We start from the raw sequence: 18,965 nt of genomic DNA on the forward strand, positions 1-18,965 counted from the left end.
CGGTCCGGATGTTGGCGATCATCAAGGCTATCATGGTTTTGTTGACTGCTCTGCGAAACAGCTCCGCTGAGGTCATCCCAAACCATTGTCGGAGATTTTTCAACCACGAGATACGACGGCGTCCCAGTCCTCTTCTGCCAAATACTTTACCCTGCATAACAAGTTGAAGAATTCGATATTTTTCTTCGTTCCGCATCACGTGGCCGAGGTACTCAAGCTTGCGTTGTTTAATCAAATTAAGCACTTCTTTTTCTTTTGTCATGCGCTGTAGGACCTCAACGTTGGTGACATGGTCCACATAAGATATTTTTAGTATCCTTCTGTATATCCACATCTCGAAGGCTTCGATTCGTTTTTCAGTGGCTTGCGTCAGTGTCCAGGCTTCAACTCCATACAGTAACACTGGAAGAACGTAGCACCTCACTATTCGCATCTTGGTTCCCAAACTGAGATCACTGCAGCACAGCAAGGATCTCAACTTAATAAATGTAGACCGTGCCATTTCAATTCTGGATCTAATCTCCTGAGCGTAGTCCCATTGTACGTTGAGGGTAGTTCCGAGGTAAGTGAATCTGTCTACTCTCTGGATCTCTTCGCTACCTGCCATTAGTGCCCCGGGATCTAAATTTGTACGGCTGACAACCATGAATTTAGTTTTCTTAATATTAAGGTTCAGTCCGTATGTTACGCTCACAGTTCGCACTCGGTCTAGTAAGGCCTGCAGATCATTTAGGCTGGTTGCTAGTAACACAGTGTCATCGGCGTAGCGGATATTATTGATGTATTCACCGTTCACTCGGATTCCCATGTCTAGGTTTGTGAGGGCTTCATTAAAAATCTCCTCAGAGTATATATTGAAAAGAGTCGGCGATAGCACACATCCTTGTCTTACTCCTCGCATGATCTTCACTTGGTCGGTCAGCTGGTCTTCGACCTTGACTTGAGCACGCTGGTTCCAGTATAAATTCATGATGATCCGAATGTCCTTCTCATCCAATCCAACTCTTTGTAGTGCGGTGACCATCTTCTGGTGCTGACAACGGTCAAATGCCTTGGCGTAGTCAATAAAACAAATATAGACATCACAACTGACATCGCGGCATCTCTGAAGTAGGACTTGTAAGGTGAAAAGTGCTTCACGTGTACCCATAGAATTGCGGAATCCGAATTGCATTTCACCGACATTTTCTTCGCATTTCTTGTAAATTCTGGCATGTATGATTTTAAGAAAAATTTTAAGTGCATGACTCATAAGACTGATAGTTCGGAAGTCTTCGCACGTTTTCGCAGATTGTTTTTTTGGTAGCGTTACAAATGTTGACAATAGCCATTCCTCTGGGATATTACCTGAATCGTATATGGCGTTGAACAGTTCAGTTAACTCCTTCGTGCTCACTTCACTCATCACCTTAATAAGTTCAACGGGTATTTCGTCCGGACCTGTAGCCTTACCATTCTTAGACTGTTGATCGATTTATCACATCCTGAATTATATCTTTTTTCAGGATCAAAATTTACAATAAGGCTCTTCTGCATGCACTAATCCATTCGCCACCTTGCTTTGGTAATCTATAATTTATTGATACCTGTTTTTGAGAAATTGTACTGCTCACTTCTCTCTCTCTGTTCCTCTTCGTCTTCTCTGCGGTATCTTAGGCTCACACAATTTTAATATGAAAGCATCTTGTTTAAGTGTTGATGAAACTTCATAAAATATTTCATGAACAGATTGCAGAACCCTCACAAGAACTTATTTTTATGAACACATCTTGCGTTTTCAGGCAAACCTTTAGAATATCTAAAAACAAAACATGATCATTGAACGTCACCAATATTGGTTAGAAATGGCACCTAAAGAAGTAGGGATAAGGAGAGGCAGGCAGGTTGGAGCGTATCAAGGGGGCGCATCTCATTACGTTGCGGGAGGAGGCGCCATTGAGTGTACCTACGCCACTGTCTCCATTAACAACGATGTACGAAATTGGAACCTTGTTAAAGTATACCCATAATTCAGCTAAATTAGTGCTACCTAAAATAATGTACGTAATAATTTGTCTTACTGGTTAATTTGTTTGCTCAAGTGTGACCTTCACTATAGACTCGGTTTTTTAGATAATAGTTTATATGAGAAAATTATTCTTATTAAAAATTTATGTACTAATTTATTATTGTATGTTACTGTCTATTATGTCAAATAGTTTTTATAAATTACACGGTTTATAATGACACGGTACTTGGAAGTAACAACAAAATTTTAGTTAGACAATAAAAATGTAAATTTACCGGTAGAAAAAAACAAAAAAGATTGTTCATCAAATTGTTATAATTTTTTTAATAAACCTCCTGCAAACATTTTATATCGCGTAGTTTTCCTTGGTTCCTGTTGTACATTCGGAGAAATAAATTAACGTTAATTTCATCTGTACCGCAGGGTTATTCATTAGCAATGCTATATTGGATATAATATTTTTTGTGTTTGGATGTTTTATGTAATATTTACTTACCATATTTCATTTGGTTCAATACTACCTTTAAAAAACAATTTTGTAAAAAACGTATATAGAAAAACAGATAAACCAGAAAAAAAACCTATAAAAATTCATTTTTCACCGAACAACATTAATGAATTATAGACAAAAATATAAACTTTTGCTACGATAATTAAAATTTTTAATTAAAGCTGTAATTAAAATATTCATTTAGGCTATTAAAACTTCTCTGTAAACGAAAATTTTTTTGAATCTCGTCTTGAAAGATACAGAGAAAAAGGAGTTATGTCAGGACACGTTTAAAAATGGGATAAGCTCACCACTTAGTGTGGTGTTAAAGAAATGTTATAAATTAATTCTGTTTTTAGTCTTAGTGTTAGAAAGCTAAACTAAAATAAACAGACCATTATTTAAAGACTTTAAATATTCATTTGATAAAGTAAAAAAGGAAAGAACTGTATGTCACTTGAAGAACTAGAAATAAGCGAAAAAAAAGTATTACAATGATACAACTAACAATGCGAAGAACAGAAAATCAAGTAAAAGTATATGAAATATTAGACAATTTCCTAGTAAATGAAGGAGTAAGTAAAGCTACCCACTTCCATCTATTATGTTTAGTATCATCCTAGACAACGTGCTGTGGGAAGCAAATATAAGTAGAAAAGGAATTATATATCATAAAAAGTGTCAATGGCTGGCGTTCGTTGATGATATAGCAATAGTAGCGAGGAGCAAACAGAAAGTGATATGGATAACTGAAAAACTAGAAAAAAACCTTAAAAAAAGGATATTAATTACATACAAACAAAATACATGGAATGCACAGACCAATAATATGTAAGAAGAAAGTATTTAACAGTACAAACAAATAATATGACAGAACAATTAACAACATTAATTAATACAATTATTATAAAACGCAATAAAATACCGGAAGGATGGAGAACGAGTGAACTAATTCTACTATTCACAAAAGGAGATAAAAACAGCCAGAAAATTACAGAGGTATAAAAAAAATCGGTTGCCTGTAAAGTCGGTTTTACCGGCGAAGATTTTACGTGACAACGTCTTTTTCTCGGTAGAATATTTATTGATATGAATATTATTAAATTGCACAATAGGAACAAGGAATTGAATGAAAATAAGAATTGCATTGCCGATTTATTAGGTATTTTATATATTATTTATATTTTATATATTATATTTTTATATATTATTTTATATATTATTTATTTTATATTATATTATTGATCTTATTATTTTCTACAAAATTTATTTGAAAATTTTTTCGATAAATCAATTAGTTGCGGAGATATCGATCATTGAAGTTATTGTTTGCTACCAGTATTTTATATATTTATTTTTTTCAGTTATAAAAAATTACTATTTCCAATTGTGTCTACCAAGTATGGTCACATGTATTTGCCTACATATTAAATAATAATAAGTACAGATAATGTTATGTGACGTTCACTTCTGATTATATATATTTTAATATTTTTAATTTTAAAGAATCAATTTGAAAATCAAAACACTTATTCAGATCGAAGGTTCAAATTTTTGCTAAATAAATTTGAAATTAATTAAAATTTGTAAATGTAAATGGTAAAGTTGAAAATTAAAACATTTACTAAAATTGGAATTTGAAATTCTTGCTAAACACAGTTAAATTCTAACTCCGCGCGTGGTGATTGGTCGGTTTAGTTCGTTTGTTTGGTCGCCCTGTTTTGACAGGTTAGAAGTTATAATTTGTTATTTTAAATGTTTGACTAGCAATACGCGCTGTTTCTTCTCAATCGACTGAATTACGATTGATTGCAGAGTGATTTAAACTAATAATTTACTTAACACTATCAATATTTGTCAATAGTATGACATAACCTATAAACTCAGTTTCTCAACTTTTGTGTCAATCTAACAATCAATCAATCAATCATAGTTTACGATAATGAAATATTAGTGTACAATTATTTACCTTTATTGTTGTAGTTGTTGTAAATGACGAATCTAAGCACTCCACATTTTCAGTACAGACACAGCTGACGATACTTTCAACGATTTTCAACTTTAGCGATTCAACGCGCCTAATTCTCTAGTGCCGCGCGCAGCGGACCGATCATGTTTGAGTGGGAGAGAGACGCAAGGCATTCGACGGTCCGGCGGGCCTCTCTCTCGTTCGGCGACTCACTGTAACAGACGTGAGCGGGCGTTACACTTTTTCTTAAATGACTCCGAGCCACAACCTAATTTAAGACGTTGTCACGTCAAAAAAGTATAAAAGTATAAGGAAGAAGTATAAAAAAAGTGCTAATAAATCAGAGGAAGAAGAGAAAGTTTAGCAGATGCAGAACAGACTTTTCGTAGTGGAAGATCGTGTACAGATGCATTATTCGTTATAAAGTAAACTACTGAGAAATTACTCGATTATAATAGACCAGCATTTTTGTGTCTGATTGACCTAAAGAAAGCGTTTGACAGAGTAAGACTCAAAGATGTAATACATCTTCTGTATAATAGAGAAGTTCCCCTAAATATTATAAAAACTATTGAAAACATCTACCAAAACAACAAAATGCAAGTCAGAATAGATGGATAACTTACAGAACCTATAAAAATACGCAGCGGAATCAGACGAGAGGATTCGTTGAGCCCCATGCTCTTCAATTTGATTATGGATGAAATCATCAAAAGCGTTAACAAAGGATAGGATACAGAATAACCCAAGATGAAGATAGTCTGCAAAGACTGGTCCACAGATTTAACATAAGAGCAAAAGAATTTAATATGACAATCTCATTTCAAAAAACTAGAACAATAGTAGTCAGCAAAGAACCAACCAGATGTAAAATAAAAATTGATGGCGTAAGTTTTAAACAAGTAATGGAAATAAATAAATCCTGTAGGCTTAATTCCAGATACTCACAGGCGTCACTCACATTATGAGTTAAGCGGCTGTGATACTGCGACAGCAGCAGCGTCTGACCCAGAGTGGGCGGCTGCAAACAGCGTCTGTTCCCAGAGTGGGCGGCTGAAACTGAAACCTTGCCAACACGCAGTGGCTCGCGTGGCATTGAACTTAGCCAAAAACCCTTACAAATGTCAGATTTTAAAACAAAACGGAAACTACCCCAGGTGAGTAGACACTCTCACACTGATTTATCAGTCTGTCCCAAGGATTCTGGGGGGGACACAAATTTGACAAGAGTATGCTTTAAAAAACAAACAGTTTTCAAAATTGCAACCATGAATACTAGAACTCTACTTTCTGATGAAAGCTTTAAAGAAATGGAAAAAGAATTAGAAAATATCAAATGGGACATCGTCGGAGTTAGTGAAGTGAGAAGGCGAGGTGAAGGCCTCGAGACCCTAAAATCCGGTCACTTGTTTTACTATCACGGAGAACAACATAAGTCAGTAGGAGGCGTCGGATTCTTTATAAACAAACAGCTAGCAGGAAATCTAAAAACTGTCCAATCAGTATCCACTAGAGTTACATATGCCACGTTCAAAATAAATACTAGGTATTATCTAAAAGTTATCCAAGCCTATGCTCCAACAACAGAATATACAGACGAGGAGATCGAAGTCTTTTATGATGATTTAAGCACAGCCATCACAAACGACCGTACACATTTCACAGTTATATGTGGAGACTTTAACGCCAAAATAGGAACAAAACTGGATCCAGCAGAAACTGCTCTTGGAAATTTTGGAAGTCAGGGACGGAACGACCGTGGCGACACTCTTTTAAACTTCTTACTAGAGAAAAACCTATTCCTAATGAACAGTTACTACTACAAGAAACCTCACCGCAGAAGGACGTGGAAAAGCCCAGATGGGAAGACGACAAACGAGATTGATTACTTTATCACTGATAAAAGATACATATTTACAGATGTGACAGTGCTAAATAAATTTGCGAAATCAAGCGACCATCGTATGGTGAGAGCCACCATTGTGTTAAATACCAACTATGAACGACACAATATGATAAAAAAGAAGCAAATAAACATATGGACACATCCAAACAACGAACAAAATTTTGAAGATCATATCGGTAAATTCCTTCAAGAAAAATCATCAACAAATGATATTAACATCCTAAATGACATAATAGTAGAAGCAATAACAGAAGCTCAAAAGAAATGCTGCCCAAAAAGCGTGAAGGAAGAAAAAATTAGTCTGGACACACAGAAAAAAATGGAACAAAGAAGAATACTGAGAAGCGACGAAAACTCTAGTAACGACGATATAAATAAAATAAACAATGAAGTATCAAGAGAAATAAGAAAAGACCTAAGAAAATACAAAGATGAGAAAATCATCAAAACTATTGAGGAAAATAAGAGTATGAAAATAATGAGACGCAAACTCACAAATGGAAATAAACAAATAGTCAAACTCAAGGATAGAAATGGCAACATCACATCAAACAGAGAACATTTGTTACAAATTGTGGAATCATTCTATGAGACATTATATAGCAACCAATCGACTCTAGATATAGTTGAATATCAGCAGAGGAAGGTTCAAAATCAGGGTTCCGAAGATATCCCAGAAATCTCCTTGGACGAAATTTACAAGGCTCTAAAAAAGATGAAGAATAACAAAGCTCCGGGGGAGGACGGTGTCGTCACGGAAGCGATAAAGATAGGAGGCTCAGTACTGATAACCAAAATTCAAAAGCTCTTTAATCTATGTCTATGGAATCAAAATATCCCAACAAAGTGGAATAATTCAATAACTGTACTCTTACATAAGAAGGGAGATATAGCAGACCTGGAAAGATACAGACCAATCAGTCTCCTTAACCATCTTTATAAATTATACACCCGAATAATAACGAACAGATTAGAGACAAAGCTGGATTTTTACCAACCTCGGGAACAAGCCGGTTTCCGCCCTAATTACGGCACAAATGATCACCTGCAGTGCCTAAAAACCCTGATAGAAAAAACTAACGAATATAACCGTCCCTTGGCATTGATATTTGTAGACTTTAAAAAGGCGTTTGATACAGTGGAATTACCGTCCATCTTAAGAGCACTACAAGATTGCAGTGTCGACCACAGATATTGTAATATAGTTAAAAATATATATGAAAATGCCACAACAACCATAAGTCTACATTCAGCAACTAATAAGATAAAGATAAAAAGGGGAGTCAGGCAAGGTGATACCATGTCACCAAAGCTGTTCATTACCGTTCTTGAGTATGCATTTAAAAGACTAACATGGCAACAGAAAGGAATATCCATCGATGGAGAAAGATTAAACCATCTACGTTTTGCGGACGATATCGTGCTTCTGTCAGATAATCTGGGAGAGATCAAAGACATGCTTCAAGAACTGAATTACATACTACAAGAAACTGGGCTGGAGATAAATTTCGAGAAAACCAAAATGATGACCAATATGGTTCCCAGCGAAGAGATACAGATCAATAACAACAAGGTAGAATTAATCGATAAATACACATACTTGGGTCATGAAATCAGAATAACCAGAGACAACCAAACCTGCGAGCTAAATAGACGAATCACGTTGGGATGGGCGGCATATGGAAGGATGAGAGACATTTTTAAAACAAATACTCCAATTCACCTGAAAAGGAAGGCATTTAACCAATGCATCCTACCAGTCTTGACCTACGGAGCAGAGACCCTAACTTTAACGAAAGCTACTGCCGAAAAACTGAGGGTAACACAAAGGCGAATGGAGAGATCAATGCTGGGTCTGACCTTGAAAGATCGCGTGAGAAATGAGGAGATACGCCGACGAACTGGCGTTGACGATATTATACTGCGAATCAATAAACAAAAGTGGAGGTGGGCTGGACATGTTGCTAGAATGGAAGACGGAAGATGGACGAAGAGATTATTGGAGTGGAGACCAAGAGCCGACAAGCGAAGTCGAGGCAGACCACCCACCCGATGGACCGACGACCTAAGGAGAATAGAAACAAACTGGATTGCAGCAGCTAGAGATAGATAGAACTGGAGACGTTTGGAGGAGGCCTATATCCAACAATGGATGTGAAAACGGGGCTGGATGATGATGATGAATGGAAATAAAATACCTGGGAATTACACTGTCTAGCTATGGAGGACTGGGCAAAGAAGTGAGAGATCAAGTACAAAAAGCAAATAGAAAATTAGAATTGAATAATAATATCACAATAGCAAGAGATAAGTCACCAATTGTAAGAAAAAGTATCGGATATTGTGAGTTTGGCTGTTGCCGATCTGTCCATTGTGATGCGTCGACGAATCTCGTCTTCGCATCCTCCACTGTTAGTAATAACGGAGCCTAACGGAGCCTTTTCTATAATTAACGGCACCGAATAGTTACCGCTGCGTTATTGACAGGTTGGATAAATATATAAACAAGGCGCTCAGATGGAATTGTTACGAAAATAAGGATTTGCGCTGGATCTTCGTAACTGGCTCATACTGTAGTAACTTATGCATCAGAGATATGGACATTAAATAAAAAACAACAAGAAATGGTGCAGATATGGAAACGAAAAGTACTAAGGAAAGTATTTGGAGAAAAAATGGAGAACGGCGTTTGGATCAGAAGCACAAATGAAGATCTGAGAGGGTTATATTGGGAGCTCAGCATAGTAGGAGCAATAAGATCCTAACGACTAAGATGGCTAGGACATACACAGAGGATGCCAGAAGTTAGACTACCGAAAATCTATTGTCAAGTACAATATGAGGCTTCAGAAAAGACTACTAGGTGGAAATTGGATGTAGGAGATGATCTAAAAAGTCTCAACATCACAAATTGGAGGATGAAAGCAATGGAGAAGAATGGATGAGGAGAATGGTCAATCAAGCCATAGGCCTACTAGACTCGATGCACTAATTATTATTGTAGAATATTGTTTATTTTCTTACAATACATTAGCAACATTGCAATTATAATCTCTTAGTTGAACACTGTTACATATCTTATCTAATCGTAGCAACGGCGCAAATTATGTGGAAATATAATAAATATGGTAATAAACAGGTATCTGTCTTTTTTAATTCATAAAAGAATTTACCGCGTTATATAAGCGAAATTTACAAGAAATTATAGATAATTTATTTTGTTTTCTTGATTCTGATTTATTGTGGAGCAATATAATGTTAGATATCCCTCTGAGTAAAACGGCTACCATATTATTCTCGACATTTTTGTACCCTTAGTACAAAGATACCCTGTGTGATGGATAAATTATTATGCATCTAGCAAAGAATCGGCACATTTTTGAAGCGAAGCTTCTTTTCCGGCGTTGTATTATTATCTATAGTAAAATCAAAGAATATAGACGCTTATATAAGCGTCTATATTCTTTGGTAAAATGCTGAGGCGATCGTCACGAAATTAGCGACACGAAATATTTGGAATAGTCCATTTACTCAAACGTTATACAACATGCAAACTTTTTTAATTTGATTAAAATCTATAACAATGATTAACTACAGCGGTTTTATGTAATTTAGAATGTACAAAAAATTGTTAAAATAAATAAATAAACTTTGTAAATCCATGATTGAAGCATCTCGCTAGTCTACAGCATCGTTTACTGTACCACTTTTTTTTCAAAATTATTTGCAAAGGTAATGTGTCAAGGTCGTAATAGCGTTTATTTTTGAACTTGCTTTTTATTAATTTTAGCAGCTCTTCTGCTGTAAATAATCTGAGAAATATGTTTCGCTTTGACATTTTCTTGTATTTAAAACAGTTTTTTTTGTTTATATTAGATGAACTTTATTAAGTATTCTATTTGGAGCTTCTACAAAAAAAGAGTTCATAAAATTAAGTAATGTCTCTGAATTGGCAATAAGGAACCAGTATCGTCTTTAATGTCAAGGTCTTTAAACTGTTTGTTTTTGCAGCTTATAGGCCAGTAAATGACCGTTTTGGAGTGTAATTTACCTCGTCACGATGGATTTGCTTGAAAATTTGGATCTATAGATTGTCTCAAAGTGACTAGTCTGTACAGGGTAAATGCACAACATCGATGCCATACTTCTTTACAAACTTGTATTAAAATAAACGTCACTTCTTACTACTTAGCGTAATCCATCTTTTGTGTTGAGGGTAGCTTAAGTACTAATGCCCACTAACGACCCTACCTGGCTTCCTTCTGTCAGTGGTTCTCAAACATAAATAATATTTGCTACAACATACTTGGGTTAAATTAAAATAAAATAGAAATTAAGAAATGCCTTTTAGTTACGTCACACAAGCAGTTTGTTTTTAATTCTACAGTATGTGCTAGTGATACAAACCATTTGTTTATATATTTAAATAAAATCGAATAAAATAAAACTAAAATATAAAGAAACATTTTATTTATGTATTGTTCCGTTCAAAAGTTAAGGGGGGAAGGACTTTTAAAAACCGCACTGTATATGTTGGCAGTAACAAAACGTAGAAATATCCGAAAATAAAAGAAGTCATTGTATTTAATTCCATGTGTAAGTAATCGTAATTGTACACCATTATATTTAGTTCCTTTTTTTGTCAATCGCTGTCACATTTAGTTTCTGCTTCACTATCATCATCATCATTATTATCGTCACTGTCATCACTATCTCCGTTATTTATATTTATAATAATTGGTTCGATATCATCCAACAAATTGTCAATTTCGCACATTGACAAATTTAGCATTAAGTTATTTTCGAACCAATCTTCGAAGGTCGGTCCATCCATTTCGTCGTGATAGTCCTGAGTATTTTTCTTTGCCAAAAACGTGAGCTCTGCTCCATCAACAAGTCCACTGGTAGATCCTGCGTGCAATAAAACGAACCGTGCACCACGAGCTGTTGGAGCTTTTAATCCTGTTGTCAGACCACGAACAAAAGCATCGCGATGAGATGCAATTGTTTTATCAACCCATCTTTTTTCACACTGTGCCCGATATTTACCCATGATTCATCCAAATACACTATGTTGTATCCTTCTGTACGATATTTACGAATTGCGCGTAAATAACGATGACGCCACGAGATGATTTCTGGTTTTTCAATCAAAATTGAATTTCTGCCACGTTTTATAAATACAAAATCCATATCACTCAGCAAGCGATGTAGCGTGGCCCGTGAAAAGTTGGACAAAGTTTCTTCGACATTTACAACAGCTAATATGGTGTTTATTGTTGGTGGTATGTTGTCACGGAAAAATTGATTAACTATTCTACGAATTTGGCCCCTGACACCTTCATCGTACTTGTTGTCACGATAATTACCAACCTTACCATCCGATTTATGAATTTATGAATTATTGTTTCGTTATACCCTGTATATTAATTACAAAAGAAAAATACCGCAAGAAAGTAGACTCAGAACAGTATTATTTGTATTCTATGGACAAGAATCGTAAATTGTATCATTATATCATTACTTAAAAGTGTTGGTCCAATTATTCAGATTTTCTTATGAAATTTTTCCACGTTTATATGAAATATCTATTCACTCCCAGCACAATTGCGACTTAGTGTGAAAATTACATTTTGTAAGTGTTTTTTATGAGATTGTGATAATGTAAACAATAAAATCATTTTAAATTTCTAAATAACAGCTCACTTTCGAACATTGTTACTCAATTTTGTGTCCTACCCAATCGAGAAATCATTTTTACTTTATTCTTATGACATAGCCTAATATTACTTTATGCCATTAGATAAATTACCTTGTAAAGTTCTCAGTTTGCAGAGAAACTGTTGAGAATACATAACAAAATTATATCAAAATTTTCGTATTAAATAAGGCATATTCAAAATAAAAAAATATATTAACGTCGTATTTTGTTTTTATCTTTTTTTTTAATAAACCAATTATTCTTGTAACTCAACTGTATCTACCTTACTTTAACACAGGGAATTAAGCAAAAATATAGTGTTTTTTTTGACGTAACTACTATCTAAAAATCGTTTTAGTTCTATATGGATAGATTACAACAAAAACTTTTGATCCAGTTAGACAGAGTCGGTTTATCCAATTACTCGAAAAAAAAAACTTGAACACGAAGGACATCCGAATTACTAGCAGCCTCTATTACAATCAGAAAGCTGTATTAAACGATTAGAAATGAAGTATCGGATGAGATAGAAATTGAAAGGGATGTCAGAAAGGATATGTGCTGTGCTAAAGAACTTCTCGTTGGGAAAACTTTGAAAACAGACATAAAAGGCGAATGAATATTCAATCAACAAATTCGAATAAAATTCCCGATCTTTTAATTTCTTTATGATTAGAAACGTATACATAAATTATATGCACATGGAGAAAACTTAAGATCCCATTCTCTTAAACTGAGTGATAATGTCATACAACAAGAAATCCCATTTAAGTTAGTCAATAAACGAACAGACTGGCAAAGCTTTAGAATATTTTGAACACAAAATATTTGACTAAATTAACTAATGACAGCACTACAAACTATTCACTGTGGAAAGCAACCAGATGAACAAAAAGGCCTACTATACAATACATACTCCATCAATTAGAAAGGAAGATGGGAGCTGAGCCCGTGATAATGTATAAAAAGCAAACAGATTTGCAGATCACTGCAGAAATGACTTTCCAGACCAACGATGAGGAAGATATTCAATACTGGAATGAACCTGATGAAGAAGATTTTATTATGAGGCCAACTTCACCAAAAGAAGTTTCTGAGAAAATCAAAACAAACATAAATCCCAAAAAAGTCCATCACCGGGGACATTCTGAAACAAAGTTCTCGTAAAATCATTGTCGAACTTACCAATATTATAAGTACGTCGTTTAAAATGACATACGTACCTAGTTATCAAAAGTAGCTAAAGTTATAATGATACCCAAAACAGGTAAACCTCCCCAAGAAGTTACATCGTATCGGCCCATATCATTGTTGCCTGTTATATCAAAACTATGAAAAATACTTCTGAAGAAATTCAAAACTATATATAGTAGAACAGAATTCTGGCACAATTCAAAAAAATACCTCAATACTTGAGGAGTAATGTTTTCAACCAGTGCATCCTTCCTATCATGACATATGGACGACAAGCCTGGACCTAACAAAAGCAAATATAAACAAATTAGCTACAATAGAAAGGGCAATGAATGGGATGGCGACTGTCTGACAGAACGAGGAACAGCTAGGTAAGATCAAAAACAAAATTCGAAGATATCACAACAAAAATTGCCAAACTTTGCAGAAATTGCCACACTGCTAGACAAAAGACCAACGTTGGTACGCCACAATACAACATTGGAAACCCTATAAAGGTAGACGGCCAAGAGAAAGACCACAGATGAGATGGGTAGATAACATTAAAAAAAAGTAGCTGTTGTTTAAGAGAATCTTAACAAAAATTGAACCTGGTCAGGTCACATCATTAGACGTTTTAGCGTAACTTCCGCGACAGCCGAGTAGCATCAATAAGCTTTCTGCAAATTTATTTGTTTTTTTAAAGCTTTTTATAACAATAAAACACTGAAAACTTGGTTTTCCAAACTTCCACAAAATTTATTATAAAATCATATCACTATAGCTGTTTCGGCAGAGTACCTTTCTCAAGTGATCTATTTTTGGTATGCATTTACACATTATAGTCTTTAACGAAATAGGCTGAGGAGGGGAGAACTATTTGTCTCAAGTTGGTTAAAGACTATAAAATCGTTTCGTTAAAGACTATAAAGTGTAAATGCATACCAAAAAGAGATCACTTGAGAAAGGCACTACAGGCCGAAACAGCTGTAGTGATAAATTTTATAATAAATTTTTTGCAAGTTTCGAAAACAAAGTTTTCAGTGTTTTATTGTTACATAAAATCAATTTCCATCAAGTAACGGTCGAATCCATCAATTATAGCTTTTTGCTTATGGCATTCTGTATTTTTAGGGGAATGTAGGGAATAAGCCACATAATATATTCAAATGTTTAATTTACTGACGTTTCGATCTCTATAAAGAGACCATTTTCAAATATATAAATGATAGATATATTTATTTTTTATAGAGATATATTTATTTTTTATAGCTTTTTGCTTGTGGAATTCTGTATTTTTAGGGAGAATTTTGAAAATAAGCCACAGTATATCTATATTCATGGTTAATTTACTGACGTTTCGATTTCTATTCCAGAGACCGTTTTTATAGTTAGAAAAAAAAAAAGAAAATAAATAATATAAGATTATATAAATAATATTATATAAATATATAATAATAAACAAATAAAATAAATGTAACTGTCGTGTATATCTTTGAAAACGGTCTTTGGATATAGAGATCGAAACGTCAGTAAAAACCTGTAAATAAATTTATATTTTGGCCTATTTCGAGCAAATAATATTTAAAAAATATAATATAATTAACGTTGAAATAAAAGTGAGTGTACGCCACTGGATTTTCATACGTCTTTTCCCACTTCTCTGCCTTCAAACGATTAAATCACTCTTCCAAATAGTGGAATTATAGTATAGATCATTATATTTGTTCAATTCTTAAATAATAGGATTTTAATTGTTACATTTTTCTTTTCAGAAAATGCAATGATTCGCAAGTGTTCATCAATAATGGTTCGACCCACTGTATTAATACGTGTAAAGAAAAAACGGAGTGTGGGCAAGTTGAAGTACCAGAAGGACATTTAGATGCGTGTAGAGTTTGTAATTCTACTGGCCAAAATTGTGGTATTGCCAAAGGTTCACATGCTGGAAAAGGTATTGTGGATTCCGACTTCGTCTTGTACGTATCTGCCATGGAATCAGAACGATGCAATAAAACGTTAACTGTAGCTTACGCCGCATATTGTCAACAGGAGAGTACTCTAGATCGGTAAGTTTGTTAAATTATTATCATATTCAAATAGTTTACAGTCAAAAAATTAAAACTTGACAGTTTTTGTGTTATTAGAACAGAATACAAACTGTTCAAACTTCCTGTCTTCTGCATTATTGAGTAAGATGCTTTAAAGTATTATTTGTTTCAGCCCAATCGCAGGTCACGCTAATTTATGTCCCGAGAGCATTAGTACCAAACGACAAGACATTGAAATCTTACTAGCCACAGTCAAGCACGAGATTCTCCACGCACTGGGTTTTTCGATTAGCCTGTACGCATTTTACAGAGATGCTGATGGAAATCCACTTACTCCTAGGAGCAAAGAGACGGGAAAACCACCACTCAACGAAAAGTAAGTAGTATGAATATCTTGACAAAAAGTCAACGATTTTGAGCATTAAGTTAAAAAATTCTGAAAGTATTATCAATAAAGATCGGATTATAAACATGACGGTTCTGTGCTTCTTGTTGCCATTTCTTGGATATTCGTCCAATGTCGTCCATCCAGCGTGTTGGCGGTCGTCCTCTGCTGCGTTTGTCTTCTCGTGGGCGCCAGTCAATTAGTTTTCTGGTCCATCTTGTGTCTTTCAGTCTCGCTATGTGACCTGCCCAATTCCATTTCAGCTTGGCTATACGTTCGACGACATCACTGATACCTGTTATTTTCCTTAAGTCTTGATTCCTTATTTTGTCTTTTTTTGTCAGGCCGAGAATTGATCTTTCCATGCGCCTTTGTGCCACTCGCATTTTTAGTGCTGTTGTTTTTGTGAGCGTGAGAGTTTCTGCTCCGTATGTCATAATAGGAAGAACGCAGTGGTCAAATGTCTTTCGTTTCATAGCTATCGGGATGTTGGTCTTAAAGATGTCCCTTAGTGAACCATACGCCGCCCAAGCAAGTGTTATTCGTCGTTGAGATTCGCAGGTCTGGTTGTCCTTGCCTATTCTGATTTCATGACCAAGATATATGTACTTTTCTGTCAATTCTACCACTTGATTTTGGATGATTAGGTGTTCGCTGGGAACTAAATTTGTCATAAATTTGGTCTTACTGATGTTCATTTTTAGACCTATTGTTGAAGATACGTTTTCTAATTCTTGTACCATTTGTTGTGCTTCACCCATATCTTCGGTAATAAGTACTATGTCGTCGGCAAAACGCAGATGATGGAGCATTTCTCCATCTATTTTTATTCCTCTATTTTCCCACTTTAGCATTTTAAAGGCGTATTCGAGGACCGTTATAAATAATTTAGGTGAGAGAGTCTGTCTCACACCTCGCTTGATATGAATTTCTCTGGTGGTATCATGTAGTTTTACACGCATTGTGGCGTTTTGGTATAATGTTTGTACTAGCTTTGTGAGCCGGTAATCTATTCTACTATTGTTCAGAGCAGTTATAATGCTGCCTAATTCCACAGTGTCGAAGGCTTTATGAAAGTCTACGAAGATAACTACCAGTGGTCTGTTATATTCTAGCGACTTTTCTATTAAGGTTTTTACTGTTTGTAGGTGATCGTTTGTTCCGAGCGGAATCCAGCTTGTTCTCGGGGCTGGTAGAAATCTAACTTTTTCTCTAGTCTTGTCGTAATTATTCGGGTAAACATTTTATAGATGTGGTTCGATAAGCTGATTGGCCTATAGTTTTCTAGGTGCGCCTTGTCTCCTTTCTTGTGTAGTAAAATTGTTACTGCATTGTTCCATGTTTTTGGTATGCAACAATCTGTTAGACAAACGTTAAACAACATTTTTATTTGGTTGAGAAGGCTCTATCTTCTCCTGGCGCTTTGTTATTTTTCATGTTTTTCATTGCGTCCTGGATTTCGCTTATTGTAATCTCTGGCATGAGCTATGAACCCTGGTTGATAATTTTGCGTGATGCGGCGGCTTCCAAGTTCTTTTGGTCTTCTCTTTGGCTTGTGTATAGTTCTTGATAGAAGTTTTCAACTATGTGTAGTAGTTCTTCTCTATTTGATGTGGGGACTCCTTCTTTATTCTTTAGTTTGTGTATTTCGCATTTTCCATTGTTTAGTCGTCTTCTCAGGACTTTCAGACTTTTATTCTCTTCTATAGTTCGCTGGACTTTTTCATTCTGAAATTTCCTTAAATCTTTTCTTATAGCTTTTGATACCTCTTTGTTTATTTTTCGCAGTTCTTCTTCGTCAATGCTTTCTTTTCCTTTGATTTTTGACGTGACAACGTCTTAAATCAGGTTGTGGCTCGGAGTCACTCATGAAAAAGTGTAACGCCCGCTCACGTCTGTTACGATGAGTCACCGAACGAGAGAGAGGCCCGCCGGACCGGCGAATGCCTTGCGTCTCTCTCCCACTCAAACATGATCGGTCCGCTGCGCGCGCAGCACTAGAGAATTAGGCGCGTTGGAAATTAGTTAAGTTTAAGTTTACATGTACAATGTTTTAGTAAACAAAATATATTTCTATAGTTAAAATTTGTGCAATTCTTATTTTCATTCAATTCCTTGTTCCTATTGTGCAATTTAATAATATTCATATCAATAAATATTCTACCGAGAAAAAGACGTTGTCACGTAAAATCTTCGCCCGTAAAACCGACTTTACAGGCAACCGATTTTTCTTCTAGTTTCCATTAGTTGCTTTGTTTCAATGGTTATTTTTTCGTCTTGACATCTTTTAGGGCAGCATTTTACTTGAGCATCTGGAATAGCTTCTACGATATTTTCGGTTAGGGCATTTACATTATTCAAACATTCATTTTGTTGTAGGATTTTATTGATATTGCCTTGATATTCATTTATATTCGTTGGGTCGTTCCATATTGGGTTGGCTTTCTTCCTACTCATTTTGGATCTTTCTGTTATTAAGTCTAATTTTAGTTTGGCTCTTACCATTCTATGATTGCTGCCTGTGGTAAAGCTATTAAGGACTGTGACATCGTTGAATATATATTTTTTGTCAGTAATTATGTAGTCTATCTCGTTTTTGGTCTTACCATCTGGGCTTTTCACGTCCATCTTCTGTGATCTTTTTTAGAGAAGAAACTATTCTAGTGCTAGTTGCATTACAACATTGTACAATTCGTATTTGTTATGTGCTGTACACATAGTCCAACGCTTTTGTTAGGTATTAATAATAGGTTTTCTCGTGTTGCTTATTAATGGATTAAAATTCTTAATTGTGCTTTAATGACAGGATATTTCTGACATTTGTACTTCAAATGAAAATACTTTAACTAGTTTATTAAAATAAGCAATATAAGCAAAAAATTTTAAACTATGGAATTTTACGAAAAATCCTAAATTCTAAACAAAAAATTCAAAATGCTTATAATCCGGACTTTAATACTTATCAACCTAACTTATAGATATTACATATAAAATACAATTAAAAATGTCTGGTCATGTATTTTTCCTTGCAGACTTGAAATATATCAGTGGAGCGACAAGGTTATTAAAACCTTCGTTAGGAACAACTGGCTGGTAAGAAGTGGCTATGTTAAAAAAGAAGTTCAGATGATAGTGACGCCTAACGTTGTCCGAGAAGTTAGAAAGTTTTTTAACTGTAGTGAACTGGAAGGCGCCGAATTAGAAGATCAAGGAGAAGACGGAACAGCGATGACCCATTGGGAGAAAAGAGTACTTGAGGTAAGTATTGTGTGCATATACAGA

At 35.0% G+C, this 18,965-nt stretch overlaps 1 protein-coding gene across 1 annotated transcript in view; it reads left to right on the plus strand.

Moving 5' to 3' along the window:
* The window catches only part of Invadolysin (leishmanolysin-like peptidase, invadolysin), a 210,284-nt gene that overhangs the window by 156,169 nt on the left and 35,150 nt on the right, over window positions 1-18,965 (plus strand). Inside the window, exons 5-7 of the mRNA XM_072546245.1 lie at window positions 15,023-15,316; window positions 15,471-15,674; window positions 18,716-18,941. Coding sequence (XP_072402346.1) covers window positions 15,023-15,316; window positions 15,471-15,674; window positions 18,716-18,941 — 724 coding nt within the window. The remainder of the gene's footprint in view (window positions 1-15,022; window positions 15,317-15,470; window positions 15,675-18,715; window positions 18,942-18,965) is intronic.

The sequence above is a fragment of the Diabrotica undecimpunctata genome, chromosome 10 (assembly GCF_040954645.1).
Source record: "Diabrotica undecimpunctata isolate CICGRU chromosome 10, icDiaUnde3, whole genome shotgun sequence".
NCBI classification, from domain to species: Eukaryota; Metazoa; Arthropoda; class Insecta; order Coleoptera; family Chrysomelidae; genus Diabrotica; species Diabrotica undecimpunctata.